Source organism: Andrographis paniculata, unplaced genomic scaffold (assembly GCF_009805555.1).
Source record: "Andrographis paniculata isolate CXL003 unplaced genomic scaffold, ASM980555v1 Contig59END, whole genome shotgun sequence".
Lineage (NCBI taxonomy): Eukaryota > Viridiplantae > Streptophyta > Magnoliopsida > Lamiales > Acanthaceae > Andrographis > Andrographis paniculata.
This window is the reverse complement of record NW_026137594.1, coordinates 1,033,011-1,054,007: the sequence shown is the minus strand read 5'-3', so window position 1 is coordinate 1,054,007 and position 20,997 is coordinate 1,033,011. Positions and strand designations below refer to the sequence as shown.

The 20,997-nt window shown below is 33.7% G+C and overlaps 4 protein-coding genes across 5 annotated transcripts; 3 read left to right on the top strand and 1 right to left on the bottom strand.

Annotated features, from left to right (window-relative positions):
- The first annotated feature begins 6,906 nt into the window (after positions 1–6,906).
- LOC127258207 (uncharacterized) lies at positions 6,907–13,063 on the top strand. Its single transcript, XM_051284964.1, has 10 exons — positions 6,907–7,159; positions 8,613–8,708; positions 8,785–8,859; positions 8,945–9,013; positions 9,864–9,940; positions 10,669–10,757; positions 12,179–12,308; positions 12,439–12,529; positions 12,608–12,673; positions 12,757–13,063. Exons 1-10 carry the CDS (start codon positions 7,001–7,003, stop codon positions 12,874–12,876), a joined length of 972 nt encoding a protein of 323 aa, XP_051140921.1. The 5' UTR covers positions 6,907–7,000; the 3' UTR covers positions 12,877–13,063.
- On the bottom strand, positions 8,940–14,006 carry LOC127258208 (protein MIZU-KUSSEI 1-like). 2 transcript variants are annotated; one of them, XM_051284965.1, is made up of 2 exons: positions 13,272–14,006; positions 8,940–9,068 (listed from the first exon to the last, which is right to left on the bottom strand). In XM_051284965.1, the coding sequence occupies exons 1-2, from the start codon at positions 13,907–13,909 to the stop codon at positions 9,032–9,034; spliced, it is 675 nt and encodes a 224-aa protein (XP_051140922.1). In that variant the 5' UTR covers positions 13,910–14,006; the 3' UTR covers positions 8,940–9,031. The 2 variants fall into 2 exon arrangements, with proteins under 2 accessions (XP_051140922.1, XP_051140923.1); XM_051284966.1 differs by having other exon boundaries at positions 8,958–9,068; positions 13,322–14,006.
- Positions 14,007–15,326: 1,320 nt separating this feature from the next.
- LOC127258404 (cytochrome P450 78A7-like) lies at positions 15,327–17,080 on the top strand. Its single transcript, XM_051285234.1, has 2 exons — positions 15,327–16,319; positions 16,416–17,080. The coding sequence occupies exons 1-2, from the start codon at positions 15,327–15,329 to the stop codon at positions 17,037–17,039; spliced, it is 1,617 nt and encodes a 538-aa protein (XP_051141191.1). The 3' UTR covers positions 17,040–17,080.
- A 1,949-nt stretch (positions 17,081–19,029) lies between these two features.
- Positions 19,030–20,923, top strand: LOC127257891 (uncharacterized). The gene is made up of 2 exons (XM_051284414.1): positions 19,030–19,368; positions 20,631–20,923. Exons 1-2 carry the CDS (start codon positions 19,156–19,158, stop codon positions 20,850–20,852), a joined length of 435 nt encoding a protein of 144 aa, XP_051140371.1. The 5' UTR covers positions 19,030–19,155; the 3' UTR covers positions 20,853–20,923.
- The last annotated feature ends 74 nt before the right edge of the window (positions 20,924–20,997 follow it).

The following is a 20,997-nucleotide window of genomic DNA, read 5'->3' as shown; positions in this document are numbered from 1 at the left end:
TAGGATACCGTGGAAATGTCATAAGATCATCCGTTGTCTATTTACGAATTACTGATGCAATAGTCATTTTCATCGACATTTTATTGACCATAAGTGTATCTTCGCATATACCACTAGCAGTATATTAATCGGGATGATGTCAAAAACGTAATAATTATGCAAGTTTCAGATATTCAATACGTTGTGCACCAATATACGTATATTTTATATACTTTCGTAAATTTTATATACTTTATCCGTTCCACTCGGATGTACCTCTTTCAAGTTTTATAATAAATTAAAAAATAATAATATTTTATATGTTTGTGTAACTGTACGTATAAAATTTTGATATTTTTGTCATTTAACTTTATGTATAAAGTTACGAGTATTTTAATATTAGTGTGTAATTATTTTTACTAAAATAAAATTAATACTTTTAAGTTGAACAAATAAATATGATAAAAAATTATATTTTGACAACAAGGTTAGTATGTAATAGTCCGTCCGTCCAATAACTATGGTCCTATTTCCTTTTTTAAATACAAATTTTACATTTTTATCCTTTATTCATTTGTTACTTTTAATATCTATTCTACAATTAAGAACAAATTTGTCAATTCATAACAAAAAGACAATTATCTAAAAAATCATGTAAATATACCTTATATAGGACAATAAAAATTGGATGGAGGGAGTATAATATTCCACGATGCATATGACATGTTTTTGATCAAACTATCATTCTGGTAATGTATGAGGCGTAGTATCGTAGATTCTAAACCCTAAGCAAAAGTGAAACCCTAAGTTGAAACTTTACATACTAAAGCCAAAATTTAATTATATATTTATTCAATGAAAAAATCTAGTCATTTTAATTAAATTTAATCTCATTAAAATATCAATGACACAAGTAGCTAGAAAGATTATTAAATATAAACCCTAAGGGTGCCTTTGTTTGGGATTTGGATTTTGAATTGAGATTTGAATAATAAAATTTTTGAATTGAGATTTGAATAATAAAATTTTTGAATTGTAATAGTTGTATAATTTGATATAAATATGTGTTGATGTGATCTTTTGAATGTAAAAATAATTTTTTAGAATAATATAAAAAATAAAAAATATGTATTTGCATGATTTGATATTAATTAATAAAAAATATTTGATGAACAGTAAAAAAAACACCCTAAATATCACTTATAATATTGTGACAATAATATAGGTTCTCTGTATATTGATTTAATAAATATTGATTTGAGTTATATGCATGTATATCAACCACATATGGATTTATACATAAAATAAAAAATAAAATAAAAAATAACCCTTATAATTTAACATTTCTAATATTTAAATTTATTAATAATTTATAAATTCAAGCTACATGATCAGATTTCCTAGCAGAATGTTTGTAGACGTTGAGAACTGAACTCAGATGTTCAAGTTCAATATTCATAAACTCTAATGCAATCAAATGATTAATTGTATAATATACATGCACTGCAAAAAATATTTTAATATGTTAAAGTAAATTAATATTAAATTGATTATATAATATTCAGAAACTTTAATTAATCTTATATTTTAATATTTTAAAATAAACAAATAACAGCATCCCTAAAGAAATAAAATAGCCCAGTAAAATTACATTACATTACATGTATTTGGTTAGAATACAATCCAAATGAAAGGTGATATGACCAATTTGCCCTTAGCATTGTTTGATTAATTGTCGGCAACAACCGTGTGTATGGATATGGATGCACATTTCGCCATTTTGGCGATGAATACAGGTGTTTTGTTCTGTTGTATTTTTTTTTTTAAAATAATAAATTTTGAATTAAAATAAATATATAACATCGTATTTTTTTTTCAAATAAATACTCCCTCCATCCTATGTGACATGAGTGTATTACTGTAGATACGACAATTTAGATAAAGTATATTAATAAAAATAATTATAGATTAAGATTAAGATAAGTAAATAGTTTAATTAAAATTAAGAAAATTATAAAATTTAAAATTTAAAATTTAAAATCCGATTAAACATAATTATATTTTCAAAAATAAAAAAAAAAGTTATGTGGGACGAACGGAATTAAAAAATAAGGACAAATTATGTGGAACGGAGGGAGTAAATAATAACAAAATAGATGGTTGAAGTTTTAGTTCTTTTGTATTTATATATGATAATTAAAATGAAACGAAAAAATTAATTAAATTGTAAAAATAAAAAAAATTGCATAACAATAGTAATATAAATAAATAAATGATAGGATTGGGTCAAAGTCAAACGACAAATCGTACGACAAAGTGTCCTCATGTCAAAATCTCTTGTCAGAATCTGAGTATGAATTGACTTCTACCACGCCCCGGTCACGTGCTCCCACTCCCGCCCTTGTTGTGTCACTCGCTCTACTTCCTCACACTACTGCACCCTCCATCCCCATGTTTTTTTATTTTTTTCTCCTTGTTTAATACTCTTTACGGTGGGTTTGTCTGTCTAGAGAATTTTTATTTTTATTTCTATTTTTATAAAACTATTAAAAAATTGCATTAATAATATAAAAAATAATATTTTTATTAATTATCAATTATTGCAGAAGTATAATATATATATACATTAAAATTTTGTCTAAAAAAAATATGGATAAACAACATATTTTTTACTACTTTAGTATGTTTTAATAAAAAAATTAAAAATAAAAACATCTTTAATTTATAACTGTAATTACTATTATTAATTATAATTGATTAATTTAAATCATTTTTAATTAATAGATTTTATTAAATTTAATTGATGTTGCAGGTATTGTATTCAATAGAAAATTTATCGTATTTTCGAATAACGATAATTCCACCTCATAAAAAAAATTATATATATATAATTTTAAATGAATGCAGTTTTTATGGTAGCCACTGATAATTGTATCCATAATTCAAAATTAATATTTGTGTAAAATTATTACTTTATACTCCCTCCGTCATTCAAATGCGTGATCATTTGATCGAGCACGAATTTTAATAAAAGTGAATAATAATAATAATTATTTTATAGTAAAAAAAGTATAAAAATGAAATGATTTTTTACTTAAAAAAAGAAATGAAAATATTTTTCGATGACAACCCAAAAAGAAAAGTGAACATTGATTTTAATGACGGAGGAAGTATGAGGGAGCAAATTCTGTTTTTGATTTTAAAGTTCAAATAAGAGGGTCTTATTTTTAACTCTAGCTCCACTATGAATACACAAATTATATTTTCGACTCTAGCTCTTTAAGAATTAGGAGGTCTCGTTTCTGACTCTAACTCTATTGTGAGCAAGTTAATTTTGTTTTCAACTTTAACTCTATTAAAAGTGTACAAATTCTATTTTCGACTCTATCTCAATTAGGGATGCAGCATCTTATTTTGACTCATAGGATGGATCTGGCTACATCACTTCCTGCCCAAACTCAAGTTAGTTAGATTATATTTTGAATTTTACTAAGTATTAAGATATATTTTAAAAAAATATTGTTGATGCAATTTTTCAATAATAAAAAAATAAAATTCGAAAATAAGAAATTATCTTCGAATTTAATATAATTAGTACATGAGATTAGAAATTTCTAAATACTGTAGGATATATAAATAAAATCGAAAAATAAAGCTACAGATTGAAAAATAAAGTGGTGATTTCCAAAGGCAATTCTCTTGAATTTGATATCGATTGAAGATGATTGAAGATAAAAAATCTAAATCCTTAAATATTCCTTCAAGAAAACGTTTCAGAACCGTCGTCTGGTTGGTTACAGCAACCGCCCGCTAATTCCTCCTTCATTGACACTGTCTTTAATCGTCTCGTCAAACGCTTATACCTGTTCCAAAACTCAACTGGCCCGATCGACCGCCTCTGGGCGCTTTACTTCTTTAAATGGACGGTTAGTCCCGAATGAATGCTCCAAAACGCCCAACATGCTTCAGACAGACCGCAAGCCGATCGACTGACCCGAACGCTTACAACGATGACCCATCGACCATTCCAGAGACTAATTGATCGCTAGACCAAACGACTCATTGGCCGCACCATCAAGCGACAACTATTTGGTCTCTTGTCCGACCTCGTATCGTCCATCTCATTCTTCTTCGTCCGACCTCACTTGGTCCGACCTCCGTGTCGTCCGATTCAACCGATTGCGGACCACCCGACCTACTTATCCGACTGCGGATCATCCGACCTGCTTATCTGACTGCGGACCATCCGACCTGCTTATCCGATTGCGGACCAATCCGACTTGCTTATCCGACTGCGGACCAACCGACCGCGGACCAACCGACCTGAGTGCATATTTTTTCATTTTCAGCCCGACTTCGTGTCCTGATTTCATTTAAAATCATGCTACTATTATTATTATTATTATTATTATTATTATTATTATTATTATTATTATTATTATTATTATTATTATTTTTGTACGTAACAAATATATATTAAATTTCGTATTAATCTTGTTTGAAAAATTAATAGAATTTTTTAACTTATTTAAATAATTTATACATCATTATATATATACACAATTTTACTATTGAAAAATAATTATATATGTATTAAAGATAAGAGGACAGCAAAGCAATTCTGATTTTTTTTTTTTTTTTAAATTAATAATATTCATTTCAATTAAATTCATTTCATTTGTCTTTTCACATGAACATCAACCGAACCCCACCTTGTTCATTCATTATTTAAATCAATCAAATTAAATCACTTCCCATGCACTTTGGGATTGCAATTTTTGTCCATTTCCCACTCCAATTATTTTACACTTATATTAATTACAACATCATATTTTCACCCACATGGGAAAAGATTTGATTTTTAAAATACTGTGCAATATTTCTGAGTACTATTTTTCTCGGTATGTGTTTTTCTTTTGTTTGTAATTTTTTTTTTTAAATAAATTGATTGTTCATTACTCCCTCCGTTTTACTTATGTCGTTATTTTTTCTCTATTTTATTTATTCTGTAATTTTTTCGTTTTTAAAAAGAATTATTTATTTTAATGTCATTTTAAAATTTTTAATTTATATTTTTTAACTTTAATTTTAATTTTAATTTAAGATTATTTTTATTATATAATTATTATTTTTAATTAATATATTTTTAATTATCTACTAATTATATATTTTTAAATTCACGCTGTCTACAATAAAAGAGATCACCACAGCTAAAACGGAGAGAATATAATATTTTATCTGAAAAACAAGTATATATCTATTCATTAAAATTGGACGCATATTTTAATAAATATGATTCTCAATCTCTCCACATCTAAAAATTATATTTATATTTTGTGTTATTGTATTTAAAATAAAAATATTTTTATATTTTTTTGGACAAATATCTATATTAATATTACAAGATACTAATAAAATATTTTTTTTTTCATTCGTACTAAATTTTGATATAATAATATTTAAAGACCAACATATAAAAATAAATATAATTCTTAAAGATGGATGAAGAAAATACTTCTATATATACATTTATTTTTTGTATAAAAATAATACTTCCTCTGTTATGCAAATATGTGCTCATTTGACCGGACACGAGTTTTAATAAAAGTGAGTAATAATGATTATTTTTCTTTTTATAGTAAAAAAAATAAAATAAAAATATAATAATTTTTTATTTAAAAAAAAATGAGAATATTTTTCAACGACAATTAAAAAATGAAAGTAGATAGAAATTTGCATGACGGAGGGATAATATACTTTGCCATGGATACGTGAAAATGATAAAATACATATACATTGTCACGAGACAAATAATGTATTATATTGATTGATTATTACACATAATATGAATATTTTATAAAAATATATAAACAAAAAAATAAAATGAGAGAAAATTTTAGATAAAGTGAGTGTGTAAATGGCTGTGATATGTAAATAAATATAAATTAAATAATTTATTTATTTTTGTTATAAATAAAAATATATATTTGACATGAATAAATAAATATATATATATAATGGATGGAGAAAATGTTATTATTATTATTATTATTATTTTTATAAAAGAAATTTACATATAATGAATAAGTAAATTTATACACAATGGGCGGAGTCAGGGGAGTATAATATAGATATAGTATTATGAATTGGGACATTGAATTTGGATATGATAGAAAATAATAATAATAATAACACAAGCAAAGGAAAGCCAATTTGGACAAGATTTTGATGAATGAATGTTATGTTGGGGACATTTCTGGAGTGTCTGTCTCGCACATACCCACAAATAAATTAAATTATACTATATTAGAGCAGATTCAATGTCATCCCACCCCTTGTCGAATATTTTTTTTTACTGTTTGAATAAAATCTGAAATAACCTCAATAAAACCAAATAATGGGAAGACAATAGTTTGTTACATCCAAACATGGCCGAAATTATTTAGAGTAGCGGCGGCGCCGAAATTCGTCAGTACTAAGAATGTGGCACAATTTATTCGCCATGTTTGGGAATTTAAGTGAAATTTATTTCCTTTTATATTGAAACCAATATTCAATTTTCAGTCAACCCTATTATATTATTTGCAGGGATTGCAATTTATATTTATTTATTTTATTTAAACACACACGCTATTTATTTATATGTATGTATGGAATTATTCGAGACCTTTGAAATGTGTGCTAATGTACTCGGAACTTGCAACATTTTTGTATCTACGCCTACGTATTTATAACAAAATGACAAAATAGAAAAAGTAAATAAATTTAAATTTCCTACTGTTATTTTAAATTAACTACACAGCCCATAATAGACCTTTAATGGGCTTATTTATTTATTGGGCCTTTATAATAGGCCTAATAAGTAAAAAAGCTAAAAAAACAAATACCACAAGGATAGAATTGAAGGGGTGGACACGAAGGCGCCAACGGTACACAAGCCAGCGAACGGCCCAATTTGCTGCCTTATCAGCTATTGATGATTCTCTAACGGAGATCGACCGAGTTCGGGATTTATGCTGGAATGGCGGCATCGTTCTCGTCGCTCGTTTTCGCGCACTGCAATCCGGTGACTTCGAGTCTGGATGGGCTAAGACGAGGCGGTAACTTTGTGGTCAGAGCATCTGCCTCGTCGGCTGCACCGGGGATTGATTTGAGCTCTCTCCAATCGGCTATTGCGAAGGTTTCTTCTTCTTTTTGATTGCTCTATTGCGATTTTATGTTTGAGAATGCTGTTCGTGTTCTATTGAGAATATTCGGCTTTGCGGAATGGGTGATTTGTGTCTGCTTTATTGTTTTGATGTGTTTTTTGATTGTGAGTTCTAAGTGTAAGTGTGCTGAAGAAAAGAAAGGTTTATACAAGCGCACTCAGTTGAATTTCGAGATAAAATTTCACGTATGGTATATGTTAGTTATTGGTTTTCTCGAAGGGTGCTTGTGAAATGGTTTATTGTTCCAGTTGGACAAGTGAAAAAGTTTAGTACAGTGTAAAGAGAGGCATTTAGCTTAGAGTTCAAACAGATATGAAAATGCAGGTCGGAATCCATTGAACTTTCATTATGCAATAGTCTTCTATAATCACAAGGTACAATGTATTAAAAACCAAAGTCAACTGGAGTCTTTTGAGTTTCTTATGCAATAAGAAAAATGGGATGTTCAGCATCATCCCTTGAAACAAGGTCTTGTCTGCATTTGATATAGAAGAGCTACTTGATTCCATAACACCCGACAGATAAGAGTCAATAGATTGCTAGAGCAGTGTACACAATGGGGCATGGGTCTTTTATCATGTAACCAAGAATTTTGAATCAACCGACTTCCATCGTGTAACTAGTTGGATGGGCCTTGTCCTTAGCACCACATCCCAACCGCTATAGACCAAGAGGAATAATTGGCATCACCTACCAATTTTTCAGTAGCAATTCCTGGAGTTGGAGTGATTATAGTGGAAGATGAAGAAGCCATAGCTGCGGAATTTTTAAAAAAATCAAGTAAGCAGGCTGAGAAAAGGTCTAATCTGTCTGGAACAAGTGATCGCAATCCTTTGATCAACTATGGACACGGCGGTGGTGCGAGGAGAATTGGCGGCAGCGTGCAGAAGTGGTGGTAATGACATGGTTGGGTTGTGATCAAAGTCAACAGTGAAATCACTGCAAGGAGAAGGGCGACATGAGGCATCACAAAGAAGAGACAGTGCTGGTGTCGTTCAACAGGAGGACGATGAGCGGTAGTGGGTTGTCCAACGGCGGTGGCAGTGGTGGCGATGGATTTGACAGAGAACGAATTTGGCACAAGCGAGGAGGGATATGATCCTACCTGTGCTACCATGTAGTGATTTTCTCTAAAAATTATAATTTACAATATACAACATATATATATACACACACACACACAAATAAGCCCAATGGGCTTAATCCCAATCGTATTCAACTATGACCATCTAACACCTATGATTTATTATTCAATCAAAATAATCATTGGGATTATTGTTGTATCATTTTAGTAAACATGACTTGCCCCCTAACGCATTAAATGTATACATTTGATCTTTTCTGGATATGTTTATGTTTGTGTGTGCTGTAAGTAAGTTTGTTTTTTGGGTATATTTTTAACTGTATTTGTATGGTTGACTGCAGAAAGATGGTGATTGTGTCAAAGAGGCACTTGATGAGTTGAGTGAACTTGGCTGGGCTAAGAAATGGAGTTCTCAACCATATGTTTCACGTCGTACAGTCAGTCCTCTAAATTTCTATGAATCTAGATTATATATAATCTACATATTGTTGCTAATTGCATATTCTTTTGCAGACATCCCTTCGGGAGCTTACATCTCTAGGAATAAAGAATGCAGAAAATCTTGCTATTCCAAGTGTTAGAAATGATGTTAGTTCTATGGACTTGTATAAAGCTGTAAAACCTTGGAATGAAGTTTCCTTGTTTATTGAGTTGATTTTGTTCAGTGATGCAGGCAGCTTTTCTTTTTACTGTGGTTGGAACAACTGGCTTTTTGGGTGTTCTTGCTGGTCAGCTTCCTGGGGTAGCCTCTAATTCCTTATTAGCTTAAATTTCCGTCGCTACATTCCAGTCTTCTCCTGCATTAAAATTTTTATAGGGCTTGTTATTCATTATTTATATAGATGCTTGCCTTCGAGAAAATGTTATGAAGGAAAGAAACAAGGAATGAAAGCAAACCCCTCAAAAGTATATGCCAGATGTTCGTGCTGATATTGATAGTCAAAATATATTACTTCTTCTGTCCGGGAAGCTTATGCAATTTGCATGGACTTGGAGATTATGAAATAATAGTATTTTAATATAAAAATTGAATAGTAAAAAGTGCAGTGGAGGTATTATGGGAAATTTATTAAGGAGTTTGATAAAAAAGTAGTGGAGTAAATAGAAAAAGTAGTGACAAAATAGTTACTATTTATTTAAATAGGAGTAATAAATTTATGGATAGATAAAGTTTTGTATAAATAGATTGCGGATAACCAAAAATAGAAAAAAACTGGCATGATTATCCTGGACGGAAGGATATTAATTACATTGGGTCAAAGTCGGTGGTGAGAGTTGAGATAGGTGAATAAAAGTTTTATGAGAAGAAAGAAGCCACAGAGAATTGGATCTGATAGCTGAGAGCTAAAATGTGGAAGAATGCCTTTCTGATAAGGATCTGATAGCTGAGGGCTAAAATGTGGAGGTTACAAATTTTGGTTTTCGAAAGTAGTTGTATTATTTATTTGCTGGCATTTCTTATTAGTTAGTTAGTGAGTTGGTTGGGTTAAACACTGCTCAGTTTTGCATATTACTCTTTAAGGATTGCCAAGAAAATTTGATTGCTGTCAAACATCTGGTACATGATATTCTTGATCTACCATTCTTTCCAGGATTGGGGTTTTTTCGTGCCATACTTGATTGGGAGCATCTCTTTAGTAGTTCTTGCTGTAGGCAGTATATCCCCAGGGTGAGTAGTAAATTATCTGATCTTTGATTGTTGTCTGCTCAAAAGAGGTGTGTTTGTTTGGTTTTTCTTTCTAAGTTTTTATTATTTGGATTCCGTATTTTTCGAAAAAAGACATACTTTTTCTCTCACAAAATATTAAATCAATCATTATTTAAATACAAAAGTTAAACCAAATCTTCCCAATTTAAACCCAAAGAAACACACCCATGCATATGTTTGCAATTGAACATTCTGGGGACTTTCTTATGACTTATCTATTATTGTGCCTGTTTCTTGTTTCAGGTATTGGTTAACAAAGTAAACTTTTTACCCCATGCTTGGGGACATACTGTTATTCGAGCCAAGTCGAGACTAGTATCTCATGTTCGAACTTGACTCAAGCTTTTGTCGAACCAAGATCAAGCTCACTAATTTTATAAGCGAGTTTGAGTTCAAGCTTGAGCTCATAATTAATTTTTTGGATTGAACTTGTGCTCGAGTTTTATATATTATATATTAAAAATATAATAACAACATAAACTTATTATTTCATTGAGCTTTGTTGAGCCGAACCTACTTGGCTTGAAAAATTTTCAAGTATTTTTTCAAGCTTGAGCTCAAGCTTTGCTTCTTTCGACCGAGCAGAGCTTTTGAGTAGCTTGACTCCCATAACATTGATAGGGATATGACATAAATAAGATGACTAATATCGTGAAGCATTTTATTTATTTATCTATTTTGTTATGTAGGTTGCTGCAGGCTTCCATTGGTGCATTTTCTTCTATTTTCCCTGATTATCAGGAGAGGATTGCTAGACATGAAGCAGCTCATTTCTTAGGTATTGTCTTCATGAATTTCATATGCCTAATTTGAGGTCGTTCATTTTATAGCATGAGTAGTCCGAGTATTTTTTATTATGATTAATTTCTATGCACGTATGAAAAGCTAAGCTACTACATGTGAATTTGCGGTATAAATATCATAAATCTTTAACCAAAACATAATAACAAAAAATTAACGAGACACAATTTGCATATGGGGATGAATTCCTATGTTCATGGCTATTCAACAAGAGATATCAAATGTGTGGCCCAACAATTTACCAAATAGCCAAATAAATACACCAACTAACAACTCAATTATCTCCAATGATATTGCAACAAAGCAATACAAACAATAGTTGGAGAACACCGCAACAAGAACAAACAAATATAATAGCAATAAAAAACTTTTGATTTGTGTCCAACCATAATGAACCAGACTAATATGTATCTTTGGAAAGCATCAATCCACAAGGATATATATATTTGCTAGACTTTAGGTTTAATATTGGATTGGGTTTAATTAGAACTTCACCTTCTCATTTATACTTACATTGTGAATCATGAGTATCGAAGAGAAGGTTTTTCTTTACATCCGACACATTTCGAACATCAAAGCCCTCACAATACTGTCATGCATATTAATTCTAATTGTCTTTATTCCAACAACCTTACAGGATGTATTGTTCCTCATTAAAACACATCCATTAACTTGCCAGCAAGAATAGAATCAATCTCTATTATAATGCATATAATATGGGCAACCCAAATCAAATAATCAATTGTCACCAAATGACCCAATTGATACTAAGAGAATATTCACATCGTCAAAATTTTACTGGGGAAAACTAGCATAATTACTAGCGGTTAAGGAGTCCGTAATTTTCTTTCACACTATATTTGGACATTTGTCTTTCTAGTGATTTTTTTAGCTTTATAGTTGTTTAATATAGCCCCGCATAGGAAAAATGTAAGAATTTCCTATTACTTATAAAGGTGAAGGGCTATTCCACTAACCACCAATTTTTTAAGTTGGAATCTCGAATCTCTTCTTGAGATAGTATCAAAGCCATGGTGCCTATATTAGGTATTGATCTTGGTTAGGATTCGAAGGGCTACTCCACGGGCTACTCCACTTAACACGGATACCTTCTTAACAATCACTTCTTAGAATTCAACAATACCCTTACATCCTTTACTGAGAGGGTCACAGCCATATATCATTATATCAACAAGGTTCTTAATTGAAGTCCTGGATCCCTTCTTAACAATCACTTCTTAGAATTCTACAATGGTTTAAAATCTGGGTTAGACTGGATTTGAACTTACTCGTGTAGGCTCAATTTTAAGCTACGCGACAACTTGTCATCAAAGTAAACGCATTCATAAATTTCCAAATTTCCTGATAATTTAATTTGTATCATTTTGATATCTGTAGTTGCTTATTTGCTTGGCATCCCCATCCTTGGTTATTCACTGGATATTGGGAAGGAGAATGTCAATCTCACTGATGAAAGGCTTGAAAAGCTCGTCTACAGTGGACAGCTAGATGCCAAAGAACTCGACAGGTATACATAAAAGGTTCTCCTAAAACCGTAATCTTTATACTATATGGCTTTCATTTTTCACACCTGTAGACTAAATTCTGCTTCTGTCTCTTCTAAAATGATTCATACTAAAAATGGGAGGTTTATTCAGGTTAGCCATTGTAGCCATGGCTGGATTGGCAGCAGAAGGTCTAAAATATGACAAAGTCGTCGGGCAATCGGCAGATCTTTTTACTCTTCAGGTGAGATCAAATTTGACACACAAATAAACATGGGGGTAAAGGCTAAAAGCTAAAACTAAGCGAGTCCTTTGTTTTTAGAGGTTTATAAACAGAAGCAAGCCAAAGTTGAGCAATGATCAGCAGCAAAACCTCACCAGATGGGCTGTGAGTTTTTTGATAAAAATAATTTATGTTAAAAGTATTATTATTATCATCATCATCATCATTATTATGTGATGATGTTACAGGTACTGTTTGCTGCGTCACTGATTAAGAATAATCAAGGTGTTCATGAAGCTCTGATGTCTGCTATGGCTAACAAGGTAAGTGTGGTTGAATGCATACTAGCCATTGAAAATGCTGCATAACATTTCCACTGTACAAATAATTGTTGATTTAAAGATTTAAACGAAAGAGGAGTCATAATTCCGAGTTAAGAAAGTTTGCAGCTTAAATATGAAAAAAGAAATAAGGGTTCTTTGGCAATTTGATAAATTAAGCATGTAATATTTTAAGTTAATTAAATCATGAAATGATAATAATTTTGTGATATTCAAAATAAAGATATAAAAGATTTAACATATTTAAGAGAAATGAAAAAAAAAAAAAAAAAAAAAAAGATCCCAATAAAATACCTTGAATTAAATTCAAAATTCTTTCGACCAATCGCCTAGATATATACACTACCTCTATATGTATATAATTTACTAATTAAATAAATAAATGTTTAGCAACGTAACGGCGTCGTATTAATATTCATAACCTGACAAAGAAGATGGTGAGCTCGGGACCAATGCTCCCATCGGGGCTCACCATGTACAACGTTTGGGAGTCCCGGGACCCCAGCACTCTATCGAATTCCGCCCTTATATAGGCTAAGTCGCCGTCCGGCAGCACGCCGGCCCCCATCGTCACCGCCCTGAGCGCCTCCATCACCCGCCGGTCCTCCGCCGTGGCCTCCCGCCGCACGGCGTACCCGACCTTCTTCCCGTTGCAGTACATCATCCACAGCGGCTCCTCCAGAAGCTCCACCGCCGCCGCCGCCGCCGCCGCCGGGCGCTTCTCGCACTCGAGGGCGATTCTGACCATACCCAGCCCCATCTCCCTCTGCAGAGCCTGCGTCTTCATCGACATCTCCACCACCGCCGTCGGCGGCGCGTGGGGGCTCTCCTGGACCAGGAGTCGCACGCGCCCCCTGCGCCACCCGAAGAGCGTGCCCGTCACGCGCCTGCCGGAGATGATTTTGGCGTCCGTCGGAAGGCGGCAGGCGGCGGGGGAGGTTATGAATATGATCGGGAAGGAGCGGAAGACGTTGCGGAGGAGGCGGATGGGTCTGGGCTGCGACTTGGCCTTCTTCTTTGCCGTGGGCGGCGGCGACGGCGGCGCAACCTCTCCTCCCATGGGAATTCCACCATGAACAAATAACTAACTGTAGGGAAGAATATGGCTCAGATTTTGGCGGTGATTGTGGTTTTCTTTGTATCCAATTTAATGGTTATTTTTTATTTTTGTTTGAATTAAAAATTTCTTGAGGATCAATATATGTTTGACTATTTATAGGAACGTCAAATAATGCGAGCCATAAGATGAGTATAGGTATTGTTTCTCTTTGCTTATAATTATTATATTATGTTTTATTTCTTTTTCTTTTTAATATCATATCAAATATTAATGGTAGGAAGAACGCCAAAATTAAACTATGGGCTAAACCCACACAACATCAAAAAACATGCTTCATCCGATCCAAGTGAAAACAAATCCAAACCAAAACTCAATCTGCCATCAATCACTCGTAAATAATGTTTTGATTGACATTTAAGTTTTCATAAATCAAAATTACACAACTAAATTCAGAAAATTAATTAGATTTTGGACATTCTATCTCCACAATGACATCAATTGGCTATAGCGATATCAAATATGAAATAATTAAACTCTTTTTACCTATGTTTTTATACATTTTAAAATTAATTATGAATACAAGAATAACGAGGTTGAACTATCGAAAGCAATTGATCTTAACTACGGTTGAAAAAACACATCAACAATAAGTAATGGATTAAAAAGTTGTTGAATATTGTTCTTAAATGTGTGGAATCTCCCATAGTATATAAGAACGAAGGACTACTCCACCTGTCATCAATTGGTTTTAGATTGGATGTTCAAATTCCTTTTTAATATGGTATCAGAGCTATTCGTATTGAGTTTGGATGAATTTTCGAGATTATCATCTTAACAAAAGTTAATATATTCCTTTTAAATAATAAAATATGAAAAAAAAAAGAAAAAAGAAAGGACAATGATAAAGAGATAAAAGCTTGCATTTAAACAATTTGATTATCAATACTATATTATAATGTACAAACATGTTTCCATCGAGTTAAGATAATAAACTATAAAGATTTTGTAGCATAACTTTCACTTTTAAAAATATTAGATAGTATCAATCACGACAAAATATTAGTATTATTTTTTCATCTAACAATAAAAAATAAATAAATAAATAAAAATTCTTCATAAATTACAGACGATTAATACAAAGGTAAAACAGTGCAATAAAAATTTTCACCTACCACCAATACAATTAAAAGTTTGGTGTAATCATTACACTTACTAAAACTCTATTAATGCAATAGACTAAAATACCCTTATAAAATTAAGAGTTTGGTATAATCATTGCACTTACTAAAACTCTATTAACGCAATTGACTAAAATACCCTTATCTTCTGCTATATATAGAGCACTCATTCTCTATTCTTTTCATCACTCGTCAGGCATTACCTTCCCTCTCGTCTCAGTAGCTTACTTAAAACAAAAATGGAGTTGGGAATGACGGCGAAGGACTCGACCTGGTGGATGTTCACTCTCCCGGCGTTTATGAGCTCCGGCGGCCTCCTTGACGGATACCTCATCCTGTCATTAGTCCCGGCCTTTATCTCCGCCGTGCTGCTGACGTGGGCGCTTTCTCCCGGCGGAACTGCTTGGAGAAATGGCCGGAATCGGAAGGGCGCCGTCGCCATTCCCGGTCCACGTGGACTTCCCATTCTGGGCAGCATCTTTACTCTGAGCCGCGGCTTGGGTCACCGATCCTTGGCTTCAGTTGCTGAATCAATGGGCGCCAAGAAGCTTATGGCATTCAGCGTCGGCTCGACGCCGACTGTGGTGGCTTCCGATCCTCAAGTGGCTAAGGAGATATTGACTTCCCCACACTTTGCGGATCGTCCTATCAAACAGTCGGCTCGGAGCCTGATGTTCAGCCGAGCCATTGGATTCGCTCCCAGCGGCACTTACTGGCGCCTCCTCCGCCGCATCGCCGCCTCGCACCTCTTCGCCCCCCGCCGCATCGCCGCCCACGAGGCGGGGCGTCAGGAGGACTGCGCCGCCATGATTAGGAACATTGCGGCGGAGCAGTCGCGGCGGGGAGCGGTGTCGCTGAGGAAGCATTTACAAGGCGCGGCTTTGAATAATATTATGGGAAGCGTATTTGGAAAGCGTTATGACGTGGACAGTGATGAGCCTGAACTTGCGGAGCTTCGGGAGATGGTTAGGGAAGGGTTTGAGCTGCTGGGAGCTTTCAACTGGTCGGATCATCTGCCATGGCTGTCGAGCTTGTACGATCCTTGCAGAGTGGTGGCGCGCTGCGAAGCTCTCGTCCCACGTGTCAGGGCCTTCGTCAAGGGGATCATCGATCAGCACAGATCGTCTTCGTCGGGGAAGGGCGATTCAGATTCTGCTGATTTTGTTGATATTCTGCTGTCTTTGGATGGCGACGAGAAGCTCAATGAAGACGACATGATTGCAGTTCTATGGGTATGCTTTATATATATATATATATACACACATAAATTGGAGTACAATTAATTATATTGATGATTAATTTCTGCAATTAATTAATCTCAATCTCAGGAGATGATCTTCAGAGGCACCGACACGACGGCGCTGCTGACGGAGTGGGTGATGGCGGAGCTGGTGTTGTACCCTAAGGTACAAGCCACGCTGCGTGAGGAAATCGACCGCGCCGTAGGGAATAATCCTTCCCTCACCGACGCCGACGTGGCGGCGCTGCCGTATCTTCAGGCGGTGGTGAAGGAGACTCTGAGGTTTCATCCGCCGGGGCCGCTCTTGTCCTGGGCCAGGCTGTCCACTTCCGACGTCTCTCTCAGCAACGGCATGGTTGTCCCCGCCGGAACCACCGCCATGGTCAACATGTGGTCGATAACCCACGACCCTCAAGTCTGGGAGAACCCGTCGGAGTTCCGGCCTGAGAGGTTCGTACCGGGAATGGGCGGCGCCGACGTTGACGTCCGCGGCTGTGACCTGAGGCTGGCTCCTTTCGGCGCAGGGCGGCGCGTGTGCCCCGGGAAGAATCTGGGGATGACGACGGTGGCGCTCTGGGTGGGGAAGCTAGTGAGGCACTTCCAGTGGGCGGAGAACGCGGCGGCGCCGGTGGATCTCGCCGAGCTTTTGAAGCTGTCCTGCGAGATGAAGCATCCGCTGTCTGCTGTCGCCACCGCGCGGCGCCATATATAATTAATTAAACAATATTATTCCAATTGGCATTTCAATGGATCATCGATGGTAGCTGGTAGTTAATGTTATTTTCGTTAGAGTCGGAGTCGCAGTCGCAGTCGAAGTCGAAGTTAGAGTCAAAGTGAGAGTCGAGTCGTCCTCATCGTGGAATAAGAGTTCATGTTCTCTGCTATACATGCTTTTCTATCTCTATATAATTAATAGTAATAATGAAATGGTTATTCTGAATCTGCATCCATCAATTTACTATCAACTTACGTATATAATTGCTTCCCAATAAATTACTGTTCAATTGAACCATGAACATCCTAATAATAATAATTTTTTACGGATTACTATTACATCAAGAATTTATTTTACAGCTTTTTGATCTTTAATTGTTTTCATCTCAAAAATTCTTATCGCTGCATCTATATCACTCGTATAAAATTCATTTCTAAGTTATAATTTAAACTCAACAATACAAAATATGTTATGTTAAGTCAGTCAATTAGCATGTCATCTAAAAATATGGGCTCTAGTAATTGTAGTAATATAGTTAGAATTTAAATTATTAGTAATAAATATTTAAAAAAATGTGACTAATATGGTGTAAAGCAAAAAAAAAAACAAAAAAACAAAAAAGAAGTTTATCAGCATTACTATGAATTTTAGGGTTACATTTAGTTTGTTTGGGTTAATATTTGAATATTAATTATTATATTAAATTATAAAAATACTTTAATTAGTGTCTTATAATATAATGACATTTGTAAAAAGAAATTATATAAATATAAGAATATTTTGAATGTCTAAAATTATTTGAATGACAATAATTATTATTCTTTGCAAAAAAAAAAAAAAAAAAAAAAAAGTGAAAGGTTGAGAGTCAAAAGTGTAAACAACTTCTCATTAAGGGGTAAAATGCAATTTTCCGAAACACTTCCCGTTTCCAAGCGACGTAAACTTGCTCATTCGGTTCCAAACCGTCGATTCGAACCGGCGGTTCGTCGGTTTTCAAAACGGCGATTACGGTTCAAATCGGAACCGTACTCAAACCGAACCGAAACCGTGGTGCGGACGGTTCGGTTTCGATTTGAGCTTTTCTCAAACCGTAACTGCCGGTTTACGGTTTGAACGGCGGTTTTGCAATTTTTTTTTTCATTTTAAAATCTGCTGGCCATCAGATCAGGCGCAGATGCAGCGGAAATACAAAATAGGTGAAGAAGAACGAAGAGAAAGGAAGGAGAGGAAGAAGAAGAAGGAGGACGAAAGGAGAGGGAGGGCTGAAGGAGGATCAAGACGCAGAAGAAGAAAGAGAAAACCTGGTGAGCAGCTGCGGCCTGCGGTGGTTGTGGTTGTGGATGCGTAAATTATTGTTTCGGGAAAAAATGTTTTATAATAATAATAATATATTTATAATTAAAATTTTAATATAAATAAAAATAATATTAATATTAATTAACGTAAATAATTATTAATAATATTGAAAAATAATACTAATACTATAATATTATTTTTATTTTTATTATTTTATAATATAATTATATTTAAATTAAACTATTTTTTTTATCTAATATATACATTAATATTTTTGTAATTTTTTTTATTTAAATAATAATTTAATTACTTATTAAATTTATTATTCGTATATTATTATAATTTAATTAATTATTATTAATATAATTTCAATATAATAAATAAATAATAAAATTAAAATTAATTATTTTTAAATAAAATTTAAATTAAAAAAATAAAAAATATATTAAAAATGAATTTATATAAACCCGTCGTTCAAATACTGTTTATAAACAGTAATCGAAACCGGTCGAATCATAATCAAAACAGTTATTTAAAAAATTCGATTTCAATTTGAAATTATGAGAAATCGAACCGGCGGTTTGTAACCATAACGTGTGGGTTGAACCGTTGGGCAAGTCCGGCGACTTTGACGTTCCCATTTTATTTTATTTTATATATTAGACAGCCTTCCTAGTTTCGTTTCAGAGTCTCGTCTTCTTCAAATTGACATCCGTCTTGAAATCAACCAAATTACTTCAATCCCTGGTTTTTCAGAGCTCACTTGGTGGTTTATTGGACTTTCCGGAGGGGTTTTGGAGCTCCGGAGCAGCTAAAAATGGTGGAGTTCGGGGATGAGTTGATGATTGAGAGCTTCAAGGTCCCATGGCTGATATGGATCCAACTTCTTGTCACGATTCTTCTTTTAATACTACTCTTTTTTGGCCTCTCCGTGTTTTCTTTGGATTCCTCCGCCAGCTCCGCGGCTCCGCCGATAAGTTTGTCAACTAACCATGGCATTAACCCCGTGGTTTCTAATAGAGTCGCTAAGGTTCGAGCTTGAAGGCTTTTCTTTTTCCTTCCTTCCTTTTTCTATATCAGTTTTCCTGATTTTGCATCGCTGTGAGAGATTATTAATTTCCCCAATCTGCTTCGTGCTTACGATTAATTAGCTATTTGAATTGAGGATAAACTGATTAGGAATGTCCAATTTCTTCTTTCGTCGTTTTATTTTCGCATTGTTTTCTTTCATTCTTCATATTGCTTTTTGACCTTTGTCTCCTGTTTCAATATGATTGTGGTGCTCTGTTTCTGTTAATTTCAAATATTGGGAATTTTAGTTGGACATTATGATATATTGAGTAGTCTTATTCGTTGCTTTATATGTGCAAGGTAAAAGGAACAAGAGTTGTTGTTGAGGGGCTTATTTTTCTGTAGTTAATTTGATGATGCTTTAGGTGCAAGAAAAGGCAAAGATTCTGAACTTCTACTCAGATTATATTGTACATATAATGATTAAGTCATAATTGTGTTTCACGCTCAAACTATGTTTGAAAGCTCAGTGAGGTTAAATGAACAACAATTTCTTGTTATTTTGGAAATGAACTAATATACTTGCCTTGATTGTAGCACTAAATACTGTCTGTTCGTCTGATTTTATTATAAATTTCTGAAATTTCTTTGAACATAATGCTAGTCCTTCTATAATACTGCAATAATTTGGCAATTTATTAAGATTTAGCTGGTCTTCCTTTAAGTTAGTTTATTCTTTGCACTTGAAATGGATTTGGCCTTCTTTACTTGTAATGGGATTCGGTCGAAAATTTCAAAAGAACTTGGAGGGTAGTTTTTTTCAATTTGAAAATAACAGGGTTATAATAATAGTTAGTGTATTTTTAGAAGATTTTCAATAATGAACCATGTTAAGAAAATCATGAAGCAGCTGTGGAAGAACTCTATTGTTTGAAAAGGTTTTGTCATTAGTGATATAATGTTCTTTCTATTTATAGTTTGCTTATAACTCTCTTTATATGCATGTGTATATATTTAGATGTATATATATATATGTATTGATGACATCAATTGTTTCTGGATTGGAAGTTTCTGCAAAACACCTGACTCTCTTGTAGATGTTTTCTTGCTGATGAATTTGAATTAAGTATACATTTTCTACATTTGTTTTCTTTATTCAAAATCCTTCCAATAGAACTGGCTTTTATCCATATCCATTTTGAAAATTGTCGGGTCGTCTAGTATACTTCCTTTTTTTCGCAGAAACTTCATTTTTTTTTTAATGTTTTTCGGGTATGGCAGGTGGAATGCCGACAGGGTAGGAGGGATGCCGGAACCAGTGAAGGGTCGACTCAACAAGAAGACCATAGTGGAGAGGGATCATCTTCATTGACAGGATTCCAACATCCAATGCACCTGTGCAACTATTTTGGACTAGCAAAGCGCGCAATTTTTAAGTGCTTTGGATTAGAGTCTAGCCCCGAAAGCTCCTCTAGAAGCCGTCAGCATGAAAAACAAGAATAACTAATACAATGTAGCCGGAACCTACAAGAACACCATCTGTGTTTTGACATACTGAATCCAACGAAAGAAAAGTCATGCCCGTTTCTTTTTATCTACACAGGTACATACATCCATACATCCATACATATTTCTGATGAAGATCCGA